Below are 27,761 nucleotides of genomic sequence, written 5' to 3' on the forward strand. Positions count from 1 at the left end.
AGCACTCCTGGGTGCGTGCGTTGGGTCAGGGGGTCTGGCAGGTGGCCCCTCCGGTGCGCCCTCCATTACCTCCATGGGACTTGAATTTAGTCCTTTCAGTGCTTCGGGATGCTCCCTTTGAGGACATTCGGGAGGTTTTTTGTTTTATTGTCACAAAAGGTGATTTTATTTCTGGTAGCAATTACCTCGATCAGACGGGTGTCTGTCTGTTCTGGTGGCCTTGTCTTGCAAGGCTCCCTGCTTGGTCATCCGTAAGGATGAGGTGGTGCTGCGGCCGCAGCCGTTTTTCTCCCTAAGGTCGTTTCGGCTTTTCACTTGGATGTGGACATTGTTCTTCCATCCTTGTGTCCTCAGCCGAAGAACCCGAAGGAGGCCACTTTACATTCTTTGGATGTGGTTCGGGCCCTTCGAGTTTACTTGTCGGCGACAGCTCCGTTCCGGATGTCGGACTTGCTGTTCGTGTCTGTGTCCGGTCCCAGTAAGGGCCTGGCAGTTTCGTCGGCCACCATTTCCAGGTGGATCCGACGGATTGTGCTTCAGGCCTATGCCCTGAAGGGCGGGCGCCCCCCTTTCGGGTCATGGCGCATTCGACCAGGGCGATCGGGGCCTCTTGGGCTTTCCGACACCAAGCCTCTGTGTTACTGGTGTGTAAGGCTGCGACCTGGTCGTCGGTCCACGCTTTTTCAAAGTTTTATATGGTGGATGTGAGTGCATCTTCGGATCCCTCCATTGGCCGCAGGGTGTTACAGGCGGCAGTTTAAGGTTGGAGTTCCTCCGTTGAGTAACTCCGGTTTTTGTTTGGGGTGTAACCTGTTTTTGCTGTGTTATTTTTCCCACCCCTCGAATTTTTTTGACACTGCTTGGGGACGTCCCTAAGGTCAATGAAGGCTGTGTCCGTCTATGAACGAAAGAGAAAAAAGGATTTTTGTACTCACCGTAAAATCCATTTCTCTGAGTTCATAGACGGACACAGCACCCACCCCTCCTTTGTTTGTACTGCTTGTTACGAACTGAGGCTGCTAAAGCAGGGTGTGGGTTATGCCTGGGGGAGCCACGCCCCCTGGGAGGAGCAGCATGAAGGAAAGTTTTTAACACCTTAAGTGCTGTAGAATTCTGCCTAAATCTCCTGGTAGGAAGAAGCATAACCCTAAGGTCAATGAAGGCTGTGTCCGTCTATGAACTCAGAGAAATGGATTTTACGGTGAGTACAAAAATCCTTTTTTTTCAGGCCGATGGATTTCCAGCAGATAAAAATTTCTTGGCATGCTAAGAAATCTATCCGCTGGAATCCTGTCCAGCGGATTGATCCGGTGGTCTGTACAGACTCACCGGATCAATCCGTCCGATCCCCTCCCTCGCATGCATCGTAATGATTTGACGCATGCGTGGGAAGTCTTTACCTTCCAGCGTCGCGCACGTCGCCGCGTCATCATTGCGGCAACGGCGCGACACGTCATCGCGGATGGATTCCGCGCGGATTTCGATCTGATGGTTAGTACAACCATCAGATCAAAATCCGCCAGAGGATTTATCTGCGAGAACGGTCCGGAGGACCGTTTCCAGCGGATAATCCTCTCGTGTGTGTATGGGGCCTAAGGGTATGCAAAAAAGATTCTTCTGTAGATGCCTTTCAAAGGGCCGCACCTCTTTGGATGGGGCACCCTCTTCAAGGATGTCATCGGAGGTAAGAATACCTACCTACCATAGAAAATCTTTAGTTTCCAATATTTTTATTAACATTTTCAAATAAGAATACAATATAATCAAAAACAATATTTGTTATTGCCGTAAAAACAAACATACAAGTACGAGTCATTGTAAGTACAAATATATAACTAGGATACATTATTCTCTTGGGTCCATATATTAAAGCTGTCGGCTAAAAAGATCCAAGTCATATCTAGCTCAGGACCTCCTAACTGAATATCCGACTGGCCTCAGGGACTCGCCACATACATAGAAAATCTTTCAATTAGTGTTGGGGCAGAAGTTGCCATCATCCATTTATAATGTTCCCATCCCATCATTCCTCTTTCTTGCTTTCTTTTTTTTTTTTGGGGGGGGGGGGGGACTTTAGAACAGCAGCCAATATATTAAAGCAGTTTATTTTACAAAAGTATACATTTTATTCGACCTGATTAAACAAGACCTCCATAAGGCTCAAACATGTTTTTAAATCATCAATAGCAGTATATAATGTATACAAATTTGTTTGCTAGTGGTAATAACAAAAACCACACAACTGTACATCGCTCCAAGGTTCAGTTACCATTTTATATTAAGGGATCTGATGCGTTTCCAATAATCTCCTGTTTACATAGTTGATTATCACAACCATCAGACATAATAACAAAGTGTTACTCACATATATGCAAACTATATGACTGTTCATGGGTTTGTCCACATCACCTCCCAGGTGCAGGACAGAAGGTGCCCACCAACTAGGACTACCTATGTCTTAAAACGGGACCAAGAACAGAGTTTGTCCAAAAAAACTTCCAGATACATCTAGGTTGTAAGATAACACTATGTGTGCATATTGGTAGACACCACACCACCCTAGGCAGATGCAACACCTATGGGGACCCTTTACATCAGTGGTTCTCAACCTGGGGGTCGAATGACGATTTGCCAGGGGTCCCCGAATCCTGGGCTGTTCCTGAAGCCCACAGGCTCTCCCAGCCTTTTTGTGGCCATCCAGCTGGACTGTTCCTGGAGCCCGAGGCCGCCCACTTGGCCTCTTTGCAGCCGCCCATTGAGTTCACGGCATGGCTGGGGGGCAGAGACTAGAGGTGAGCTGACTGGTGAGTAATGTGAAGTGGGAGGGGCTGGAGGAGACCCTATCTCCTGATTTCGGCATAGGTGTCACTGCTGAGGGACACTACAAAGTCGGAGACACAGTGAGTAACACTAGCTGTGATTATAGTTGCCATTAAAAGTCCCCACTACAGTTCTAAGATCAGCAGATTACCTTGATCAAGAGCACCAAAGTTGGCTGATCAGAACCCCCCCCCCCCCCTTCACTGTCACTAATCCCACCCACTCCTTGCACTGCCACTGAACCCACCCTCCCTGCACTGTCACTAATCCCATTCCCCCACCCCCCACCAAGGAGTAAGAGAAGGAATAAAGAATACATGAAAAAAGAGGGGGAGGAACAAAGAAAAAGGGGGAGAAAGAATAAGAGAACAAGAAAGATGGCTAGAGAGAAGGATGGGGAAAAAAGCAAGAAATTAGGATAGAGAGATAAAAGGGAAAAAAAGGAGAACAAAGAGACAGAGTGGTATATCCTAAAATGTACCATAGGGGGTTTTAAGACTATACGAGTGGAAAGGACACAGGGATCTCTCAATGTCCGTGGGTTAAGGCACAAATTACTTGTCTTGGCTTAGGTGCTGACCACCCACGCTATGAAAATAATTTTACTGTTGGGGGTCCCCACAACTTGGGAAATTTTATCAAGGGGTCACTGCACTAGAAAGGTTGAGAACCACTGCTTTACATCAAACGACAGTAAGAGTTTTTTGTTTTTTTTCTCAATAGTAAGGCCACTTGAGAGATGTCCCCCTCTTTTTGTACTTTTTTTGTACTCATTGTGGTTGGCTGTACTAATATCACAGTGTTGTCTTACAACCTAGTTGTATCTGGATATAGTTATTATTTTTCACTTTGTTTATTGGAATGTTTTTTGGACAAACTCTGTTCTTGGTCCCGTTTTAAGACCTACGTGATCCATAGCTTTTTAACCACTTCCCTACGGCCGTACGACTATTGACGGCCGCAGGGTGGTTCTAAATCTCTGAGCCGCCGTCAATTGACGGCAGCTCATTTCCGCGTTCCCCGCGCGCGCTCCCGAGCGCGCAGCGGGGAACTTCTGTACTGGCCGTGTCCCTTGGACACAGCCAGTCACAGATCGCCGTGAACGGCCAATCGGAGCGGCCGTTTCCTAGGCGATCTGTGCGGCCAATGAGAGATGATCTCATATGTTTACATATGAGATCATCTCTCATTCCCGGCTCTCGCAGACAGCGGTGCTGTCAGGGGAGAGAGGAGACGGATCTGTGTCTCTTGTACATAGAGACACAGATCGGTCACCTCCCCCAGTCACCCCCCTCCCCCCACACAGTTAGAACACTAATTAGGGTACACATTTAACCCCTTCCTCACCTAGTGTTAACCCCTTCCCTGCCAGTCACATTTATACAGTAATTGGTGCATATTTATAGCACTGATTGCAGTATAAATGTGAATGGCGCCAAAAATGTGTCCGATGTGTCCGCCATAATGTCGCAGTCGCAATAAAAATCGCAGATCGCCGCCATTACTAGTAAAAAAAAATTATAATAAAAAAATAATAATTCTGTCCCTTATTTTGTAGGCGCTATAACTTTTGCGCAAACCAGTCGCTTATTGCGATTTTTTTTTTTTTTACTAAAAATATGTAGAATACGTATCGGCCTAGACTGAGGATAAAAAATGTTTTTTTTTTTTTAAATTGAGCCATTTATTACAGCAACAATTAAAACATTTTTATTTTTTTTTTCAAAATTGACGCTCTATTTTTGTTTATAGCGCAAAAAATAAAAAAACGCAGAGGTGATCAAATACCACCAAAAGAAAGCTCTATTTGTGGGGAAAAAAAGGACGTCAATTTTGTTTGGGAGCCACGTCGCACGACCGCGCAATTGTCAGTTAAAGCGACGCAGTGCCGAATCGCAAAAAGTCCTCTGGGCAGGAAGGGGGTTTAAGTGCCCAGTAAGGAAGTGGTTAAACGGTAACGCTGTAATTTTTTGCAAAATTCCATGCAATATGCCAACTTGGAGGCCTTTTGTACATAGTTCAAATAAACTGTGGGGTAAATTCCCTGTTTACGGGAAATTTGACACTAAGAAAAGTCGTTCATCCCCTGTTGACTTCAAAGGGGTTGTTAAATCAGGAGGTTTTTTTTTTTTTTTTTTTTTTTTTTAGTTTAATGCATTAAGATAAAAAGCTGTCTGTGTTCAGCAGCCCCCCTAATACTTACCTGCGCCCCATCTCTATCCAGCGATGTCCACAAATCCCTTGGCAGTCCGGGACTCTCCCTCCTGATTGACTGAGACACAGCATCGGCAGCAGGTCAATCAAAGTCAGTTATCCAGTTAGGAGAGAGGGGGTGGGGCCGAAGCACAGCTCCGTGTCTGAATAGGCAAACGGAGCGGCATCTCAGCTCGGGTGCCCCCATAGCAAGCAGCTTGCTGTGGGGGCACTCGACAGGAGAGAGGGACCCGAGAAGAGGAGGATCTAGGCTGCCCTGTGCAAATCCACTGCACAGAGCAGGTAAGTATAAAACATTTTTTTTTTTTTTACTTTTCTGCAGTAGACAAACACAGATCCTTGCTTATTTTTTTTTTTTTTTCTACTTTTTCTTCCCTTCATCTCTGCTATTGATTTTGTGTTTTTGTCTTTGCATGTTGTGGTAAAAGTTTTCTCCCGAAGGTGCAGTAGGTGGGAAATTGAGCTTGACACAGCTGCTTCTTTGCATCTCCCTACTTTGCACGCACTTTTTTTCAGTTGGACTACCTTGACATGTCCCCTAATAGTTATACTGTGTCCCCAATAAACAATGATATAAAATTCTCTTTATAGACCCTGTAATATACTTCTCCCATTGACTCATTAGGGAACACAGATACCCTCTCAGCTTTACTATGTTTGTTATGTTACTATGTTTCTCTCTTGTTCACATGCTTTTACTATTCACATTCTAACTAGCTGGTCTTCATCCCCTACGGCATGTTTATAGAGTGGATCCCAGTACTGTTTCTGTACAGTCCATAAGGAGGGGGTGGGGACTTTTCCTAAGTGTCAAGCCTAATATAAGTAGGGTGTTTACCCCAGATTTTGCTCAGGTGCCCCATAAAACCTAAAAAGAAGAGTATTTTATGATTTAAAAATGAACTCTGCTTTTTCCTCTCTAATTGCAGTTGGTATCGGCAGTGGGATATCTACACAGTCACTATATTTTGCATCGTGACATTAAGGATGAGAACATTATAATTGCCCCTGACTTCACTATAAAACTGGTTGACTTTGGCTCTGCAGCTCGTTTACAGCCTGGAAAGTTGTTTTCTACCTTTTGTGGTACCACCGAATACTGTGCACCCGAGGTGCTGCTTGGCAATCCGTAAGTTCATTTATTTATTTTTACATATTACCTGTGTTCTGGCTAAACATGTCCTTTTTTAATATCCATAAAGTCCCTTGTTGCCTTGTAATCCTTCTCTAGTAAACAGCATAAAGACATGAATTGAAGCATACAAGACAAAAACTTAGTAAGACTAAAGCAGCCCATACACAAATGTCTTTCCTGCAACCACAGTGTTGACAGGGGAATCCCTCCCACCCAGCTATTGTATTCTCCCAGTGGGGGAAAGCCGTGAAGGAGAAGACAGTGATTATTGCTAGCAACTATACTAATCGCATGCAAAATCTGGCAGGCTGGTTGTACCCAAGTTGATTGATCAACTTAATACATTCAGCCTGCTTATACATGGTTGGAAACCTAAGAGCATTCTGCTAAATGCATTAGCAATCCGATCAGAGTTTTATCTTTTTAGTGATACAAATCTAATAGAAAGAGAAGATCCAGCCACTGCACACAGCAGCCATTTTATACCACGTACCTGGACATGGCATGTGGAAGAACACAGGAAATGGAAGTTTGAATTTTACAAACAATTAATGACAGTGAAGTAATTTTTTTTGTTTTTTTTTTTACACCTTTCATAAGAAATAATGGCTCAGGGGTTACAGCATATTGCAGATAATTATTGTTCTACTGTGTAAGCTCCATTAAGGCTCAAGGAGAAAGATACCGGTAATTTCCTATGTACATGCAGAACTGTGTTCCTGTTGTGACAGTGGAACTCCACTCTAAATACAGATAGACTTGCAGGTAATTCACTCATTGGCCAGCATTATCAAAACAATTAAAACATGACAGTATTTGAATGTACTATTTGACTAATGATTCAATACTTGAGAAATATTAAAATAAGAATAAAAACCTTTGTCATTTATGATCGTTTGTTTTTGAATATCAGCTGGGATCATTATAATAGGCATTATGAAAAGAGAGGACAGGATGAAAAAAGATTCTAGAGCAGCGCAATTTGCATTCTGTGAGGTCAGTCCAGCTAGACACAGGATTACTCGGCACATGTCTTTTGCAGAACACAGGCTTCTTAGTAACCAGCACAACAATGTCTTGTTATAAGGATGTAATGCTTTGTGAAAAGGCAGTGGAACAGAATATTAGAGAAATTCGAGAAAATGTGTTCTTTTCTGAATAACTCATTATAGGGACACAACTATTTGTTTATGATGGTTTTTAGTCCTAGCAGTAAGAACTATATCTCTATGATTTTGGGGAATTATGTTATGCAAGACATTTTTAAAGATATATGAGCTGCTTGTTATATTTCCTCCTTCCCGGTTCAACCCCAACTCCGCCCCGCCCCCCCAATGACTTTACCATTAAGATCAACAACACAACCATTGGTCCCTCCACACATGCCAGGGTGCTGGGTGTAATCCTTGACTCTGACCTGTCTTTCAGCCCCCACATCAATCACTGGCTAAATCCTGCCGTCTTAACCTCCACAACATCTCCAGAATTCGACTCTTCCTGACTAATGATACCACAAAACAACTTTATTCACTCCTTGATTATTTCCCGCCTTGACTACTGCAACTCTCTCCCTAATGACCTACCCTTACGCAGGCTATCCCCCTTCCGTCTATTATGAATTCTGCTGCTAGACTAATAGAATTCACTAACCGATCCATGACTGCTGCTTCTCTCTGCCAATCCATTCACTGGCTTCCCCTACCCCACCGTATAAAATTTAAAATGCAAACCACAGGGTCGAGGTGGGGACCTTCTGGCACATGGTGTGGGACTGCCCGAAGCTTCGGCCGTATTGGGCGGGGGTAGCAGAGAGGCTTAGCGACATAGGAGGGACCAGAGTGCCGTTGGATCCCTTGGTGCTCCTTCTGAGTCATTTGGGTGAGGTCGAAGGAGACGGTTACACTAAGCTATGTATTACGTTCTCACTGTTTTATGCTAGGAGGGAGATACTGCTACGGTGGAAGTCGGTAGGACCTCCCACCCTTGGATCCTGGAGGAAGGCGGTGGACTCTGCTTTGCCCCTTTACAAACTCACGTATGAGAGTAGGCAGTGCCCTGCTAAGTACGATAAGGTCTGGGTGGACGCACCGGGATGGGGGGCCGGGGGGGTGGGAGACTGAGATGGATTCCCCCCCCCCCCCCGCCCGGCATGGGGGCCATTGCCCCCCCCCTCTCTCTCGGGGCGCTGCCCACTTCGATCGGCTGCTGGGGTCCTTACACGTTTTGGTTGGTTATCTAGGGACTTGGCGCAGGGGCGACGGTCTTTTGCCCGCGTGTACTCTGAGGAGTACTCCGGTTGGGTCTGCGCCTGGTGGCTTACGGTTGGGGTGGACTGGGGAGGGAGGGCTATGGACTAGCACCTCGTTGCTTATTTTACTTGTATTATTTTACCTTTTCCTTTTTGATTTTCCTTTGTTTTATGATCTGCAAATGCTGAAATCACTTGTTTCTGACTGTCATCGTTTCTATGCAAATCTGACTGTCGAATAATGCATATCTTGTAATGCTGTTTTGTTAATAAAAACCTCTTTCTGTTAAAAAAAAAAAAAAATGCAAACCACAACATACAAGGCCATTCACAACATTGCCCTCACCTACATCACCAACCTCATCTGTAGATATCGCCCAAATCGTTCCCTTCGCTCCTCCAAGGACCTCCTGCTCCCTTGTTACCTCCTCCCATGGTCGCCTTCAGGACTTCTCCAGATCCTCTCCCATCCTCTGGAACTCCTTCCCCAGTATGTCCGATCAGCCCCTAACCTCTACACCTTTAGGAGATCCCTGAAAACTCATTTATTCATAGAAGCCTATCCCACACCCACCTAACTGTCCCTGAGCCACCCCCATCAAATCATTCTCTGCAGCTATTACCTTTTGTACCACCACCCCTTTAGAATGTAAGCTCTACAAGCAGGGACCTCCTGTACCTTCTGTATTGAACTGTACTGTAATTGTGCTGTCCCCCCTCTACATTGCGCTATGTTGGCGCTATATAAATCGTGTATAATAATATGTATTCCTTGTTTTTTTTTTATCATTTAAAGGTATCCTGGTCCAGAGCTGGAAATGTGGTCTCTAGGTGTAACGCTCTATACCCTCATTTTTGGGGAGAATCCTTTTTGTGAAGTAGAAGAGATCTTGGAGGCTGAATTAAACCCTCCATTTGCTGTATCCCAAGGTGAGAATCATCAATTATTACAATTTCTAATCTAGCGGTTCACACTGTGGTAGACTCCCACCATGTGGTAGACAACCGTTTGGCCTTCTTTCATCACCTCAGCAGTTCTAAAAACAGAATTCTAAACAGGGAAATCCATTTATGTAAAAAAAAAAAATTTTTCATTGTCTTTTTAGATGGTGGATTTTAGGAGAACCCCACCCCACCCCATATGGTCTGATCTCACCATACTCCCCATTACTGTGTCGACTGCAGTGACCTTCCCTTTTTTCAGATCTATAATTTCCCAGGATCTGAAGTGGACATCCAACATCCACACAATCCTCAAAAAGACCCAGCAAAGGGTGTACTTTCTGCTGGGGAATTCCAACCTGCCCCATGATCTGCTGATACAATTTTACACTGCAGTAATCACGTCTGTTCTTTGCACTTCCATCACTGTTTGGTTTAGAGCAGACTACAGTGGACAGATAAATCTTCATTATAAAATAATTGATGCTAATCTACCTGCAATCCAGGACTTGTACAACTCTAGAGTCAGGAACCATGCAGAGAAGATCACTACAGACCCCATACGTCCTGTACATTGTCTGTTTGTTTTAGTTTCTTCCCCCAAAGCACCGTCTGTACTACTTCAGCTTTTAGATGTTTCAACCCCAATGTCTCACTGGGAGATCTGGATTTACTAAAACTGGAGAGTGCAAAATCTGGTGCATCGTAGAGAGTCAGGTTCTAACTTCAACTTGTTCAATTAAACCATGGGTCTTCAAACTATGGCCCTCCAGTTGTTCAGGAACTACAATTCCCATCATGCCAAGTCATGTCTGTGAATGTCAGAGTTTTACAATGACTCATGGGATGTGTAGTTCCGCAACAGCTGGAGGGCCGTAGTTTGAGGATCCCTGAATTAAACTTTGACAAAAAGATCTGGAAGCTGATTGGTTTCTATGCACATCCGCACCAGAGTTTGCACTCTCCAGTTTTTGTAAATAAACCCCACTGTTTGTAAAGTATTAGCACATGTATATAGTAACTGGGTGTATGACTAAGACATTAACCTCTTGACCACTGGGCACTTAAACCCCCTTCCTGACCAGACCAATTTTCAGCTTTCGGTGCTCTCACAATTTGAATGACAATTACTCCGTCATACAACATTGTACCCATTTGAAATTGTTGTCCTTTTTTTCACACAAATAGAGCTTTCTTTTGGTGGTATTAGATCACCTCTGGGTTTTTTATTTTTTGCGCTATAAAAGAAAAACGACCGAAAATTCTGTAAAAAAAAAAAAAAAAAAACTTGTTTCTGTCATATTCGCAGGTTATTTCTCACACACAGCATATGCATACCACGAATAACACCCCAAAACACATTCTGCTATTCCTCCCGAGTATGGCGATACCCCATGTGTGCAACTTTTACACGGCGTGGCCACATACAGAGGCCCAACATGCAGGGAGCGCCATCAGGCGTTCTGGAACACCCAGGCCAATTCTGACATTTCTCTCCTACATGGAAAAATCACAATTTATTTGCTAGAAAATTACATAGAACCCCAAAACATTATATATGCGGAGTATTGGGGTATTGCGGGGTATTGCGGAGTATTGGGGTATTGCGGAGTATTGGGGTATTGCGGAGTATTGGGGTATTGCGGAGTATTGGGGTATTGCGGAGTATTGGGGTATTGCAGAGTATTGGGGTATTGCAGAGTATTGGGGTATTGCAGAGTATTGGGGTATTGCAGAGTATTGGGGTATTGCAGAGTATTGGGGTATTGCAGAGTATTGGGGTATTGCAGAGTATTGGGGTATTGCAGAGTATTGGGGTATTGCAGAGTATTGGGGTATTGCAGAGTATTGGGGTATTGCAGAGTATTGGGGTATTGCAGAGTATTGGGGTATTGCAGAGTATTGGGGTATTGGGGAGTATTGGGGTATTGGGGGTATTGCAGAGTATTGGGGTATTGGGGGTATTGCGGAGTATTGGGGTATTGGGGGTATTGCAGAGTATTGGGGTATTGCAGAGTATTGGGGTATTGCAGAGTATTTGGGTATTGCAGAGTATTTGGGTATTGCAGAGTATTTGGGTATTGCAGAGTATCGCGCAGGGTATTGCAGAGTATCGGGGTATTGCAGAGTATCGGGGTATTGCAGAGTATGGGGGGGTATTGCAGAGTATGGGGGGGTATTGCAGAGTATGGGGGGGTATTGCAGAGTATGGGGGGGTATTGCAGAGTATGGGGGGGTATGGCAGAGTATGGGGGGGTATGGCAGAGTATGGGGGGGTATGGCAGAGTATGGGGGGGTATGGCAGAGTATGGGGGGGTATGGCAGAGTATGTATGGGGGGGTATGGCAGAGTATGTATGGGGGGGTATGGCAGAGTATGTATGGGGGGGTATGGCAGAGTGTGTATGGGGGGGTATGGCAGAGTATGTATGGGGGGGTATGGCAGAGTATGTATGGGGGGGTATGGCAGAGTATGTATGGGGGGGTATGGCAGAGTATGTATGGGGGGGTATGGCAGAGTATGTATGGGGGGGTATGGCAGAGTATGTATGGGGGGGTATGGCAGAGTATGTATGGGGGGGTATGGCAGAGTAAGTATGGGGGGGTATGGCAGAGTAAGTATGGGGGGGTATGGCAGAGTAAGTATGGGGGGTATGGCAGAGTAAGTATGGGGGGTATGGCAGAGTAAGTATTGGGGTATTGCGGAGTATTGCTGAGCTGGGAGGGATGGCTGGATCTGTGACTGCAGTTGTCACAGATCCAGCCACAGCACTGCTGACACCCCGCGCTCCCCCCCCTCCTCTCCTCTCGCACTGTACCGAACGGTACAGAGAGGAGAGGGAGGAACCGGCGTCATCAAATGACGCCGGTTTGTTTACAAGTGATCGCTCCGTCATTTGACGGAGCGATCACGTGGTAAACAGCCGCGATTCGCGGCAATTTACCGTGATCCGTGATGCGCCGGGTCTTCTAGACCCGGCGAGCACGGACACTTCCGCGAGCGCGCCCCAGGGGACGCGCAAACGCGGAAGTGCACGAGGACGTCCCAGGGACGTCCTGTCACAGTAACTCGACCGCGCTGTAGCAGTATTTTTGCTATGGCGCGGTCGGCAAGTGGTTAATTATATTCTACATATTATAATGTTTTATTAGCGTGGGTATATAGAATATGTGTTTGTGGGGGGATGGGTGCATACATTTTTATCTATGTGCAAAGTACATTGAAACTTTTAAACCTTAAACTGAATTCAAATCCCTTGTATGATGTACATATTTGACCAAAATTCTGATTCTGAGATAGGCATGTAAAAGAAGTAAGCCAAAAAAAAAAGACGTCTGCATTTACCTTGCTGTAAAAAAAAAAAGTCTTTCCATATGCATAGGTTAAACCTTTTTTCCTTGAGCTGCAAATAGTGCCTGCTTGTCATTTGCAATAACCTTGCAAATACCTCTGCACCAAGCTTACTATACTATTACAGTTTGAGGCTTCTGACAGAACCCAGTTGGAGTGCAGGCTGTCACTTTAATCATGCTCCCAGCAGGCACTCGGAAAGTTTTAGCAATACTTGAACCTTGCTGAAATCCTTCGAGCAGCAGCCTGCACTTCCATTAGAAACTGTGTTTAACATTCAGAAACTGCAGGTGAAGGGTGCTGTGAAGCCATACGAAGCCTACCGTACTTAAAGCCAGCCAGTGCTTTGTAAAGCTTTCTGTATACAGTGTTGTGTAGCAGAGAAAAGTCGCCATCTACAAGACTTTAAAGTGGTTGCAAAGGCAAGACATTTTTTACCTTAATGCATTTCCTGTAAAGTTACACCCCCCCCCCCTCCCCCTAAATAGCTTCCTTTTACCTTAGTGAAGTCGTCCTTCACTTACCTCATCCTTCCATTTTGCTTTTAAATGTCCTTATTTCTTCTGAGAAATCCTCACTTCCTGTTCTTCTGTCTGTAACTCCACACAGTAATGCAAGGCTTTCATCCTGGTGTGGAGTGTCGTGCTCGCCCCCTTCCTTGGACTACAGGAGAGTCAGGATGCCCACTAACACACAGCACCTTTCTCTATCTGCAACGTAGAGAGCATCCTGACTCCTGTAGTCCAAGGAAGGGGGCGAGCACGACACTCCACACCAGGGAGAAAACCTTGCACTACTGTGTGGAGTGAGCCCAGGTTCACACTGAGTACGATTTGCTTCGATTTGAGATGCGATTTTACATGTGAAATCGCATCTCAAATCGGCGGCATTTGTCGACAATGACACCGTCCTAATCGTGCGGCGCTGCACCGATTTTAAAAAGTAGTTCCTGTACTACTTTTTGCGATTTCGGGCCGCGATTTACATTGACATCTGTGCAGAAACCTGCACAGATGTCTCTTAAATCGCGGCCGAAATCGGGACTGCCAGCGGGAGTGAAGCCGTGCGAGTTCAGCTGAACTCGCACGGCTTCACTTCTGCAGCCCAGTGTGAACCTGGGCTTACAGACAGAAGAACAGGAAGTGAGGATTTCTCAGAAGAAATAAGGACATTTAAAAGCAAAATCGAAAGATGAGGTAAGTGAAGGAGGACTGCACTAAGGTAAAGGAAGCTATTTAGGAAAAAGAAATTGTACCTTTACAACCCCTTTTCTCTTTCGTTCATAGACGGACACAGCATCCTTTGACCTTAGGGTTATGCTTCTTCCTACCAGGAGATTTAGGCAGAATTCTACAGCACTTAAGGTGTTAAAAACTTTCCTACATGCTGCTCCTCCCAGGGGGCGTGGCTCCCCCAGGCATAACCCACACCCTGCTTTAGCAGCCTCAGTTTGTTTCTGCCTAACCATCAGGAGAGTCAGGCTCTCTGGAGTCCTGGACTCTGGAGTTTTTTCTTGCAAATTTTCTTGCATTTTGCGAGTTTTTTCTCGCTTTTTTTTATTTTATTTTTATTTTGAATCCTGCGATTCTTCTATCAACAGCCGACTGGGTGACAGGCTGGGTCCTCGACCCTTGTAGTCCCCCCAGGTTCGGCCTTCGAGCGTGTGCCGGCCCTTAGCTCAGCTTTGGGACGTCCACGACAGGCCCCATTGCTCCAGGGGCGGCCGGGGAACTTCGGTTCTAGGGCACACATATGACCGGTCTCTATGGCCTTGTCACAGTGTGTCTGGCTGACAGCCATGCCGTTCGCGGACGTTGGTTCTGTCTGGGATACCTCCAGCCGGGTAGTCGCAGGACAGGTAAGTAGTGGCCCCTTACTCAGGTAAGTGGTCTGGCTGGAATGTTTTCCCTTGGGAGGTCGACTGAGGGTTTTCCCCTGCTTTCCTCTCTCCCTTATTCCTCTCCCTCCTTCCCCCTTTGGGTGACGGCTGTGCAGGGGGTTTTTTCCCTGGGGCTCATATTTTTTTTTTTTTTTCACTCGGGTATGGCTGGGGCTGTTCTGTGTCACTGCAGGGGACTGTGGTGGACATTCTGGGCATTTTTGTGTGTGCTGTGTGCTGTTTTGGTGTACTGTCATTTTTGGGTACACTGTCTTTTTAAAACTGCGCAACGGCGGCCATTTTGCCGGAGCCGCGCTTGTATTATTCGGCGGCCATTTTCTTGTGGCCGGCGCCGTTTTCAGCACTAGTTCGGCCTCTAGTGGCCGTTTCGGCGGGGGGAAAAAGACCGCGAATCATCTGAGGGGACAGACGCAGCGCTGCAGCTTCTCCTCAGCACACACTTGTCCTTCACAGACCGCGCTGTACCAGGGGGGTGGTGAGTCTCAGGGGGCCCCAGACTGTGCTCTAGCGGCCGGGAGGTGACCTGTGGGGGACTTTTTTCCTGCCATTGGCAGTGGGGGTGACACGGCAGCTGCAATATGGAGCCTGAATCAGGCCCCTCATTCCTCACAATGCCGGAATTAACCCTTAGCGCCCCTTCCCCTGCCACATCTGTTGAATCGGTGTCGGCTGTCCTGGAGTCTTTTCTCACCAGGTTTGAAGCTGCCAGTGCTCTGTTGGGGGGTAAAAAGCGCCCCCCCCCCAGAGGCTGTTTCTGGGGATATCTCTGACGCAGAATCTGATAACGCTGTTGCTGCTTCTGGTTCTGTCATGTCAGAGGATGCGGGCTTAACCCACATGGACAGCGAGGATGACTCTGCTGCGGAGTCTGCTGACAAGGAATTTGTTGGAGCTCTTATAACTGCGGTACGTGAGACTCTTCATTTAGAGGATGTGGCGGAGACACCAGCGGTGTCAGTCCCTTTTGGATTCCGCAAACCACCGCGTACCGCTAAGGTATTCCCTTGTGTTCCTTATTTGGACAATTTGTTGTATAAGGAATGGGATACACCGCAAAAGGCTTTTACTGTTCCTAAAAGCTTTGCTACCCGTTACCCCCTGGAGGAGGACTTTTTAAAAAAGTGGGTCACTCCTCCGTCGGTGGACCCTCCTGTGTCCAGACTGAGTAAGGCTACTACGTTGCCTGTGGAGGGGGCTCCTGCTTTCAAGGACCCCGATGATAGGAGAGTGGAGGCCGTGGCCCGCTCCCTGTTCTCGGTGGTGGGTTCGGCGGTAAGGCCGGCTCTGGCTGGCGCCCTGGTTGCTCAGACGCTAACTGAAAGGGCGAAGCTCCTGCTGCAGGATCTGGAGGTCCAGGGTGCTTCCGAGTCCTCTAGGGACCTGGCTGAGCAGTTGATTCAGGGTCAGAAGTTTCTCTGTGAGGCGGCTATGGATTCGATGCCTTTGCTTTCCAGGGCTTCTGTCTACGCAGTGGTTCTGCGCCGCCTTATATGGCTGAAGTGCTGGTCGGCTGACCAGTCCTCAAAAAAGGCCTTGGTGGATTTGCCCTTTAAGGGCGGACGGCTCTTTGGGGCATCCCTGGATGACATCATTAAGGATGCCACTGGAGGTAAGCGCACCTTGCTCCCTCAGTCGGGGAAGGGTAAGGAACCTCGCCGCAAGCAAGGTCCTACTTTTACTACCCCTAAGCGTTTTTTTCGTGCGCCCAGCGCGGCTGGAAAAGGTCCGCAAGGGGCAAAAGCCCCTGCTGCCGGGCGTAAGCGCCCCTGGTTTAACAAACCAAACAAGCCTGCGGAAAAGCCTGCTTCCGCATGAAGGTCTGCCCCCGCCCGGGTCTCGGGTGGGGGGACGGCTTCACGACTTCGCGGATCGGTGGAACTCTCTTCTGACCGACCGTTGGGTTTGCGAGGTGGTCGCCTCGGGGTACAAGATAGAGTTCCTCTCTTGTCCCCCAAACAGATTTTTTCCATCCAACCTCCAGCTTCCTCAGGATCGGCGGCTAGCCCTGTCCGGGGCTGTCCAGTATCTTCTGGACAGAGGGGTGGTTGTGCCGGTTCCCTCGCTGGAACGGTTTCGGGGGTTCTACTCCAATCTGTTCGTGGTTCCCAAGAAGGGAGGGGTTCGCCCTGTCCTGGACCTAAAGGCCCTCAACTCCTTTGTCAAGGTGCAGCGATTCAGGATGGAGTCGGTCCGTTCTATCATAGCGGCCCTCCACCAGGGGGACTTCATGGCGTCCTTGGACATCATGGACGCATACCTGCATGTCCCCGTTTGCACAAGCCACCAAAGGTATCTGCGTTTTGCGATCGGGGAGGACCACTATCAATTCGTGGCCCTCCCGTTCGGGCTGGCGTCGGCACCACGGGTGTTCACCAAGGTGCTCGCCCCGATCCTGGCCTTGCTAAGGCAGCGAGGGATCGCTATCGTGGGATACCTGGACGACCTTCTCCTGAGAGCTTCTTCAAGCTCAGAGTTAGAGGAGGACGTGTCCATCACGTGTCGGACTCTGCAGGAGTTCGGCTGGCTTCTGAATCTCAAAAAATCAGTGTTGGTTCCGTCCCAGAGGCTGGAACACCTGGGGCTGGTTTTGGATTCGGGGGAGGCAAAAGTGTTCCTCCCATCGGAAAAACTGCGGACCCTGCAATCTGCAGTGAGACAGTTGTCGACCCAGAAGTGGTCGTCTCTTCGCTTCTGCATGCGGGTTCTGGGTCTGATGGTGGCCTCCTTCGAGACGGTTCCGTATGCCCAATTCCACACCAGGGTACTACAGAAGGAGATTCTGTCACGATGGGACAGGGTCCCATCTTCTCTGGATCGCCAGATTCGGTTGAGCCATCTGGCCAAGTCTTCCCTGGCATGGTGGCTGACGTCTCCGGTGCTTCGGTCCGGGAAGTCTTTTCTTCCGTGCCGCTGGACAGTGGTCACGACGGATGCCAGTCTCTTCGGCTGGGGGGGCGTCTGGGGCACCCAGTCAGCCCAGGGGCGCTGGACTCAGGAGTCCCCCCGCCTGCCGATCAATATCCTGGAGCTCCGAGCGATCAAGCTGTGCCTTGTCAGGTGGTCCCTGGAGCTGCAGGGCCGTCCTGTCAGGATCCAGTCCGACAACGCCACGGCCGTGGCGTACGTCAATCATCAGGGCGGCACAAGGAGCTCGGCCGCGGCGACGGAGGTCGCTCACATACTTCGGTGGGCCGAAAGGTCCGTTCCGGCCCTGTCAGCGGTATACATTCCGGGAGTTCTGAATTGGCAAGCCGACTTCCTAAGTCGCACGACTATGGATCAAGGGGAGTGGTCTCTCCACCCGGAGGTTTTTCAGATCCTGTGCCAAAAATGGGGCACTCCAGACGTGGACCTTCTGGCGTCCCGTCTCAATCGGAAGGTACCACGGTTTGTGGCCAGGTCAAGGGACCCGTGGGCAGACGCGTCAGACGCGTTAGTGGCTCCCTGGGGTCAATATCACCTGATTTACGCCTTCCCTCCTCTAAGGCTCCTACCCCGCCTGCTGCGCAGGGTGGAAGCCGAAGGGATTCCAACGATCCTGATCGCCCCAGATTGGCCGCGTCGCTCTTGGTACGCGGACCTGGTACGTCTGGTGGCAGACGCCCCCTGGCGCCTGCCTCTGAGGGAAGATCTCCTGTCTCAGGGCCCGATCTTCCATCCTGCTTTACGGTCACTGGCTTTAACGGCGTGGCTGTTGAGAACCAGGTACTGAAGGACCGGGGCCTGTCGGGCCCGGTAATCTCTACCATGATGCGTGCACGGAAGTCCACTTCTCGAAAAATTTATCATCGTACATGGAAAGCATACATCTCTATGTGTGAGGAGATGAAGTGGCACCCCCGTACTTACGTGGTGTCCCGGATCCTGCTGTTCCTACAGCGGGGAGTGGACCAGGCTCTTGCCTTGAGCACGATCAAGAGTCAGATTTCTGCTCTGGCTGTTTATTTTCAGCGTCCCGTGGCAGCGCACTCTTTGGTTCGCACGTTTGTGCAGGGGGTCCGGCATGTGGCCCCCCCGGTGCGCCCTCCGCTACCTTCTTGGGACTTGAACTTGGTCCTCTCGGCGCTTCAGCGTGCCCCCTTTGAGGACATTCGGGAGATCCCCTTGCTGACTTTGTCGCAGAAGGTGGTCTTTCTGGTAGCTATTACCTCTATCAGACGAGTGTCTGAACTGGCGGCCTTGTCTTGCAAGGCCCCCTACTTGGTCATCCATCAGGATAAGGCGGTGCTGCGCCCGCGACCTTCTTTTCTTCCGAAGGTCGTTTCGGCCTTTCACATTAACGAGGACATTGTTGTTCCATCATTATGTCCTCAGCCGAAGAACCCGAAGGAAGCCGTTTTACATTCTCTAGATGTGGTTCGGGCCCTTCGAGTTTACTTGTCGGCGACAGCTCCGTTCCGGAAGTCGGACTCGCTGTTCGTGTCTGTGTCCGGTCCCAGTAAGGGCCTGGCAGTCTCGTCGGCCACCATTTCCAGGTGGATCCGACAGGTTGTGCTTCAGGCCTACGCCCTGAAGGGGCGGGCGCCTCCCTTTCGGGTCACGGCGCATTCGACCAGGGCGATTGGAGCCTCCTGGGCTTTCCGACACCAAGCCTCTGTGTTACAGGTGTGTAAGGCTGCGACCTGGTCGTCGGTCCACACTTTTTCAAAGTTTTATAAGGTGGATGTGAGTGCATCTTCTGATGCCTCATTCGGCCGCAGGGTGTTACAGGCGGCAGTTTAAGGTTGGAGTTCCTCCGTTGAGTAACTCCGGTTTTGTTTGGGGTGTAACCTGTTGTTTGCTGTGTTATTTTTCCCACCCCTCGTTTTTTGACACTGCTTGGGGACGTCCCTAAGGTCAAAGGATGCTGTGTCCGTCTATGAACGAAAGAGAAAAAAGGATTTTTGTACTCACCGTAAAATCCATTTCTCTGAGTTCATAGACGGACACAGCACCCACCCCTCCTTTGTTTGTACTGCTTGTTACGAACTGAGGCTGCTAAAGCAGGGTGTGGGTTATGCCTGGGGGAGCCACGCCCCCTGGGAGGAGCAGCATGTAGGAAAGTTTTTAACACCTTAAGTGCTGTAGAATTCTGCCTAAATCTCCTGGTAGGAAGAAGCATAACCCTAAGGTCAAAGGATGCTGTGTCCGTCTATGAACTCAGAGAAATGGATTTTACGGTGAGTACAAAAATCCTTTTTTTAAGTTTAAAGATTTTCCAGTATTTGCCCCCCCCCCCCCCCCCCCAAAAAAATAAATAAAATAAAACCTAAGTGCAAATACCTGAGACCCAGCCCCGCCCCATTTCTCCCCTGATTGGCTACTGTGTCTCATGCAATCAGGAGGGAGAATCTCGGACAGCTGAGATACTCATGGACATGGTTGGACAGAGAGGGGCCTCAGGTAAGTGTGAGGGAAGGGGGGGGCTGCTGCTGCACATGGAAGGTTTTTTATCCTAATGCATTAAGATAAAAAACCTTATTGTTTTATTATTAATTCCATTATTGTTAATGGTAACTGTTGGATTTTCTACTTTTAGAATTGCAAGACCTGATTTCCAGTCTTCTTAATCGTGACCCTGAGATGCGCATGACTCTTGATGAGCTCCTCAGAGACCTGTGGGTGACACAACCTGTAAACCTTGCTGAATATACCTGGGAGGAGGTGTATCCAACTGCTAGCTCCCAGAAAGGTAAGAAGCTAATTGCATTTCTAACATTTACATATATAAGGCTCAAACATAGCAAGTAAGATCGGTAAAGATCCATCTGGTTTTGATTTATTCTGTTAACTCCGAATAAGGAACATGAAGTACGCTCCACGTTTCTCCTCACATTAGGGAAAAACCTAACATACAATGGATATAAAAAGTCTACACACCCCTGTTAAAATGTCAGGTTTCTGTGATGTAAAAAAAATGAGTCAAAGATAAATAATTTCATAACTTTTTCCACCTTTTAATTTGACCTATAAACTGTACAACTCAATTGAAAACAAACTGAAAGTTTTTAGGAGGGGGGAAGTAAAAATAAAAAAATAATGTGGTTGCATAAGTGTGCACACCCTCGTATAACTGAGGATGTAGCTGTGTTCAGAATTAAGCAATCACATTCCAACTCATGTTAAATAGGAGTCGGTACACACCTGTCATCATTTTAAAGTGCCTCTGATTAACCCCAAATAAAGTTCAGCTGTTCTAGTAGGTCTTTCCTGACATTTTCTTAGTTGCATCCTACAGCAAAAGCCACGGAGAGCTTCCAAAGCATCAGAGGGATCTCATTGTTGAAAGGTATCAGTCAGGAGAAGGGTACAAAAGAAATTCCAAGGCATTAGATATACCATGGAACACAGTGAAGACAGTCATCAAGTGGAGAAAATATGGCACAACTGTGACATAACCAAGAACTGGATTTCACCTCAAAATTGATAAAAAGATGAGAAGAAAAACTGGTCAGGGAGGCTGCCATGAGGCCTACAGCAACAGTGTGCCACGCTGATAGATACCTGTGTCCAAAAAGACTGGGTGCTGTAATAAAATCAAAAGGTGCTTCAACAAAGTATTAGTTTAAGAATGTGCACACTTATGCAATCATGTTATTTTAGTATTTGTTTTACTTCCCTCCACCTAAAAGATTTCAGTTTGTTGTTCAACTGAGTTGTACATTTTATAGGTCACATTAAAGGTGGAAAAAGTTCTGACATAATTTATCTTGGTCTTTTTACATCACAGAAACCTGACATTTTAACAGGGGTGTGTAGACTTTTTATTTCCACTGTAAACAGGAATGGCATCAGATGGTGAAGATGCTGCAGTCCCTGGGCACATATTACCTCTAGCCCATTTGTCTGAGGGGGTTGAAGCCAGCTTGTTTATATACTTATTTTCTGCCCCGCTGTCACTGACCTTTCATATCTAGTCCACATCAGCTTCCCACTGAACTTGAAACGCAAGCTGGCCAGCTTTTACCAATCTTTGCCTAGTAAGGCCCGGGTTCACACTGGTGTGATATACACTCTGACTTTGGGAGAATGTCGCATGGCGTGTATTAATCAGTGGTTCCCTATGAGAGCCAACCAAAGTCGGTTTGACTTTTAAAAAGGTTCCTGCACTACTGTGGCCCGACTTGGGCACGATTTGAGCCCATTGATTTTAATGTAAGTCTGATCCGACTTATGGCATATGCGGCTTGTACTCTGAGGATCTTGAGAGTGGATAACTCTCCATAATTTAAAAACAGACCATACCAGAACAAAGGGTTTTGAGGAGAAACCCCACACCAAAAAAGGGGTCTCCCAGGTCCCCACACCCTATGTGAATGAGTAGGAAGTACATTGTACCCCTACTCATTCACCCAAAAAAGTTCAAAAACAAATAAAACCAGTATACAGGTTTTTGACAAATTCCTTTATTAAAATAGCTCCAATGTGTCTTCTCCCTCCGGTCTACCCCCTCCTCTGTTTTTTCTCTTCCCTGTGATGTCATCTTCCTCTGATTCTTCTCTCCCTGGATCCGTTCATTGAAGTCGCATCGAAGTTGAACATGAAGGCCTAGGGCAAAGTCATTGTTTCTACCGATATGTTACTGACCCTTGTCTGCTAAATTGACAAATTTCTCCTTAATGATGTCAAGTGGGCCAAATGTAGTTTTAGAACTTGTACATTGCTAGCAATTTTCTTATTTCTTAAAGAGGTTTTTGAATTCTAAGCAGAAAATATATCATCCATATTTATGCCCACTAGATTTTCACTCAGTTGTTATTTATGTAAAGTTTTTAAATTAAATGTGACTTTTGGCACAGTAGATCTATAGAAAGATATTTACTAGATAGATACTTTATTTGCTTCCATTTTCTCCCCTGTTCACCGCTAAACCCCTTCCCTCAAAAAAAAAAAAAAAAAAAGTTAGTGCTGTGTAAGCTCAGAGCCAATCCAAAACTTAGGGCCCTTCCCCCCTGTGCCCACATGACAAAATCTGATGACTGGGCACTCAGGCTGCTGCACTATGGGAGGCGAAAGATAAAGAACTATGTGCTTCTCCCCACCCAAAATTCTTCTATTTTATTTTTCTCTGGACTTTAACTGGTCAATAGTGGATATGTGATTAAAAGGTGAGTACAGAGCTCAACCTGCTATACACTTGTTACTTTGGGCAAACTACAGGTCTGCTCAGAAGTAGATCTCAGCTTCTCCAAGGTTGCTTCTCTTTTAAGGCTGTTCATGGGTATTACAACTTTGTGCTTTGGGTTTGAACCCTGAATGGTAGTCCAGAGGCTACTTTAGAACATCAAGTGTCATGCATACTGGGTAACCTACCTGTGACATTAGAGTGATGTGAATTATGGGAATAGTAATCGTATACCATGGGAAATGCTTTCATGTAGTAAAAGAAACTAAAATGGGTCCATAAAATAAAACCACTTGGTTGAAATTCGAGAAAATCAAATTTGTTCACTATTGTTACCCCCTGTCATAAACTACAATGGAAGTGTCTCCCAGATTTTCCTTTATCTGTGTTTGATCTCTGCCCCTTTGGTTTCAGCAAAATATTTGTAGCTGATTTAAATGGACACTTTGTTGCCTGTTCTGTAGTGATCCTTTTTTTTTTTTTCCACTTCTACATTGTCTTATTGTATTGTATTTTTGCTCAAACGTTTTTAGGTTTGTGTGTTTATACATTACCCACTTATTTGCACTTTGTTTGCTTTTTTTATGGTTGCACATCTATTCTCATTTTTAACATATTGATTGTATACGCAGCTGGTTTCTTTTTCTTTTTTTCCCAAATAGAGCTCTCTGTAGAGATGTCTGCCTTTTAACGACTATAGATACCTTTACTGTAAATCAGTGGTCTCCAATCTGCGACCCTGGGGCCAGATGTGGCCCTTTGCCTGCCAGTATCCGGCCCTTGGGGCACTATTCCTCTTACTGTAATGAGACACTTTTGTCCAACTGACACCCAACAGTGGGGCATCATTTCTCCCCCTGACACCAATAATAGGGCATTATTCCTCCCAATGATACCAAAGATGGGGTACTATCCCTTCCCCTAATACCAAATATGGTGATGTTTATGCCCGCTGATGCCTGAAAAATTTCCACTACCACTGGCCACAGTCCGGCCCCCCTCAAGTCTAAAGAATAATAAACTGGCCCTTTGTTTATAAAGTTTGGAGACCCCTGCTGTAGATGATCTTTGAGAATTTCCTATAAAAGGAGAGTAAATGCAAGCCCGTTTGTTACGACTGTGTTTGTTTACAGATGAAGGATTGGAACAGTTTCCTGTCAACTACAGCACTGAATGGAATGGAGAATTTGGGAATCGAAAAGACTGATGAAGATGACTTCAGGAGATACATTTGATATCCAGAAGAAGCCATACTGTAGATTGTATTACTTTTAAAGCATTATAACACAACTATACTCAGATTTCACTGGAACACAAATAACAGACAAGTTACAAGAAAAGCTGTCGCTTAAAACCCCATGCGGTCAGGTCACTAAATCACATACCACAATATTATCAAATGGCCTCAAACTGAACAACTGGTGCTTCACAATTTCAAGTTCATAGCAGTTGGTCATTGAAGAAATATTTATGGTTGGAACGGAATCCTCTGTGTTCATCCAGTGCAAAATGTCATACACTGAAATGAAAAAAGGTTGTGACTACACGGGAAACCAGCCTCCTTTTGTACGCTCATATTACTGTGCCATACTGGTTTTGTGCCAAAATAATATAGGCTGGCTGCTACCATAGGATGCAGTAGGTGCTGCCATCTGTATGTGGCATTATTACCAATGTAACTTGCAGAGAATAAGTTCAGTTTTAATTTCTGCTGCTTTTACTTTAAGAGACTGATGATAAGATACGAAAACTTGTATAGCTGCAATTACTATAGTTTGAAAAGATACACATATTTCCTAACGGATGCCTTTTTACATAAGCATTCACCATGGTACATTCCTACCTGTTAGCTTTGCTGTAAATGCCTGTTAATAACAAAAATCTGCTAGTGCCAACTATAATATACAATAATAATAATAGCCATTGTGCGTTTAGATTGAGTATTCCATGCTGCGTTTCATCTCCGTCATGATGATGCACTGGCACAGCATGGCTTTGCTGAGTGGGCACAGACATTATTTTGAATATTTGGTTTAAGGGATCAGCTAATGTGCATATAAGCAGCCCTTCCAGCTTTAGAAATATATAAGTAATAGGTTCTATTGAGCAAAGAGCTTGAAAAATGATTTATATTGGAGAAAACTGCATGCAGTTTTTTTAGTAGCTGATATATGCTCAGTAATATTGTTTGCGCCCATTTACTTCCTTGTGATGTATTAACGTGTGTTATCTTGCACATTAACATGCGTTAAGGCATCCTATTGAAATAAATGGAATTCCAATGCATCCTAATATGCCAAAAATCAGACATGACCCTTATATTTGTAACGAGCATCATGCATTTCAGCATGCTGCAAGGCAGGTTTGTTCCCTTAGTGTATTGCGGTGCCATTCAAAAGAAAACTGCACCATGATGCATGCTACCTGCATTAACGTGCGTGTTGGTACTACCTGCTTTACCACAACACAAGTCTAAGTGGGCCCTAAAGAATCACTAAAACAAGCTTTACCTTGAATAAAGAACACACTGCTTCCCTGGTTGTCATACTAATCCACTGGCTTTATTACTTTCCCGAGTTAGACATAGAACATTGCAGTATGACGTTTGTTGCAGCCTGAGAAAGCCAGACACCTAGCATTTGCAGCTGATCATCAGCAATGAAAGTGTACACATTTTTCAATACAGGTTCCCTTTAAAAATCCTTTCAAATCCTTTCAAAGTATGCATGTAGAAGTTTGCATACCCTGCAGGAATGTGGAATACTTCTACTGCATTAACATTTGATGTGCAGTGTGCTTTTCATGTGATGGTGACCATACATGCTTTGCAGAATGTTAAGCCAGATCTGCATATTTTTTTTAAAGAAAATGTTGGAGCCTTTGAATCACTATGACAGCCAGAGAACTCCTATTTTCTGAAGGGAAGATCAGTAATGTCAGCTTGCTGTAATAAAATTAACCTCTTATGGGCAGGTTCATCTTTGGCAACACATTGAGGTCAGTGTAATAGAAATTACGTGATTGTCACTCGGAAGTTAATCTAAAGGCCGTGTGATACTAGTGATCTTGTCACTTACAGTAGGATTCCTAAAGCCTTGTACACACAATCCAACAGGAATTGTGTGATGACAGGCTGTTGACGGATAATCCGACCGTTTGTACGCTCCATCGGACAATTGTTGTCGGATTTTCCGCCAACAAATGTTGGATAGCATGCTTTAAAATTGTCTGCCAACAAATGTGTGTTGTCGGATTATCCGATCGTGTGTGCACAAAACTCCAAAGTACAAACACGCATTCTCAGAAGCAATGCTAACCATGACACAACATTAGCAGAAGTTGCCCAAAGGGTGGCACTAAAGAGCTGAAAAAACAAGTTTTCTGTTTGTTGGCCAACAATTGTGTGCCGTTTGTATGCAAGACAAATTCCTGGCCAACGCCCTTTGGATAAAACTCCTACGCTTTGTCCGCAGAAAATCCGATCGTGTGTACCAGGCTTTAGAAAGCATGTAATTTCCCCTGTGTTGTTGCTCCCTCCCTGGCTAAACCAGTGAGACTATACATTGCAAACAAAGTTCTGCAGCATTTCTGTTGGCGAGGATGCGGCTTTCTTTATGGTAAAGATCAGTTGTGCCTGGTGCTGCCAGTGTAACATGGTCTTTAGAGCTACCTATGTGAGTGATTATTACTCACTTGTTAGAATAAGAAATAAACGAATTGGATAACTTAATCTTATGCTGTTGAGCGGTTAAACCTCTCCTTGAACTCTGTGTGCTGCAATAAAGAAGATTGCCAAGAAAAAATAATCCATTGCTTAGTAGTATGAGATTAAAATCATCCGTGAAGTTTCTTTCCTATTCTTATAAAGATTAATATTCCAATTAGTGCTAAAATTGATTGGAATAAATACACACAAAAAAAAAGCTCCGAATCACCTGCTAATTGAAACCACATCCAGTTTTCCCCATAGAAGCCACTTGGGCACAGATTGTTAGTTTGTAGTACAGTAATGATTCTGCTCATTGCCAGTTTCCTTAGTGGTACCCGTCTCATCCACATTGTTCAACTTACAGGAAGGACAAACATGTGCTGCTCTGTTTTCTGCTAAATGATTCCTTTTTATATAGCTTTCATTGACAAATATAATATAACTAATATTCAGACCAATGTGCTGAATTACCTTGTGCCAATCCTCTTTTCTGTATTTTTTGACAATCAAATATTTTCTTTTCAGTAGTAGTTCAGCTGTTGTCGTAAATTATAGACCCCAGAAAAAAAGTGTTTGGTTCTGAGGCTGCACACACCTACAATAATTTCTCAGAATGTCATAGCTGAGGATTCCTGCACACAGACCTGATATGCATGCACAGGAAGAAAAATCAATTGTTTAAAGGGAATCTATCACAAAGCAAAATACAACTGTGAGAAGTATCAGGTGGAAGCTGGTTACTTGGTGCATACTATTGTTACGGCCAGCTAAACTTAAGGGGGTTGTAAAAGTACATTTTTTTTCCTAAATAGCTTCCTTTACCTCAGTGCAGTCCTCCTTCACTTACCTCATTCTTCCATTTTGCTTTTAAATGTCCTTATTTCTTCTGAGAAATCCTCACTTCCTGTTCTTCTGTCTGTAACTCCACACAGTAATGCAAGGCTTTCTCCCTGGTGTGGAGTGTCGTGCTTGCCCCCTCCCTTGGACTACAGGAGAGTCAGGACACCCACTAACACACAGCTCATTTCTCTATCTGCAATGTAGAGAGCATCCTGACTCTCCTGTAGTCCAAGGCAGGGGGCGAGTACGACACTCCACACCAGGGAGAAAGCCTTGCATTACGGTGAGGATTTCTCAGAAGAAATAAGGACATTTTAAAAGCAAAATGGAAGGATGAGGTAAGTGAAGGAGGACTGCACTAGGGTAAAGGAAGCTATTTAGGGGGAAAAAAATGTTTTTCCTTTACAACCCCTTTAAGCATTCCTACACCTAACAGGAGAGTTGGGAAACTAATGTGCTGCTCAGCTATGACAAAGGCCTGTACAAAAACCATTTAAA

The 27,761-nt window shown here is 45.9% G+C and overlaps 2 protein-coding genes across 4 annotated transcripts in view; both read left to right on the forward strand.

Annotated features, from left to right (window-relative positions):
- PASK (PAS domain containing serine/threonine kinase) overlaps positions 1–25,848 on the forward strand; it is a 101,691-nt gene extending 75,843 nt beyond the window's left edge. For all 3 annotated transcript variants that reach the window (XM_040348900.1, XM_040348901.1, XM_040348899.1), the window contains exons 15-18: positions 5,964–6,163; positions 9,214–9,347; positions 20,129–20,281; positions 23,848–25,848. In XM_040348900.1, the coding sequence (XP_040204834.1) occupies positions 5,964–6,163; positions 9,214–9,347; positions 20,129–20,281; positions 23,848–23,921 (561 nt within the window). In that variant the 3' untranslated portion in view covers positions 23,922–25,848. The remainder of the gene's footprint in view (positions 1–5,963; positions 6,164–9,213; positions 9,348–20,128; positions 20,282–23,847) is intronic.
- MTERF4 (mitochondrial transcription termination factor 4) overlaps positions 1–27,761 on the forward strand; it is a 213,685-nt gene that overhangs the window by 148,219 nt on the left and 37,705 nt on the right. The window lies entirely within an intron of this gene.

The sequence above is a fragment of the Rana temporaria genome, chromosome 4, assembly GCF_905171775.1.
Source record: "Rana temporaria chromosome 4, aRanTem1.1, whole genome shotgun sequence".
Classification (NCBI taxonomy): Eukaryota; Metazoa; Chordata; class Amphibia; order Anura; family Ranidae; genus Rana; species Rana temporaria.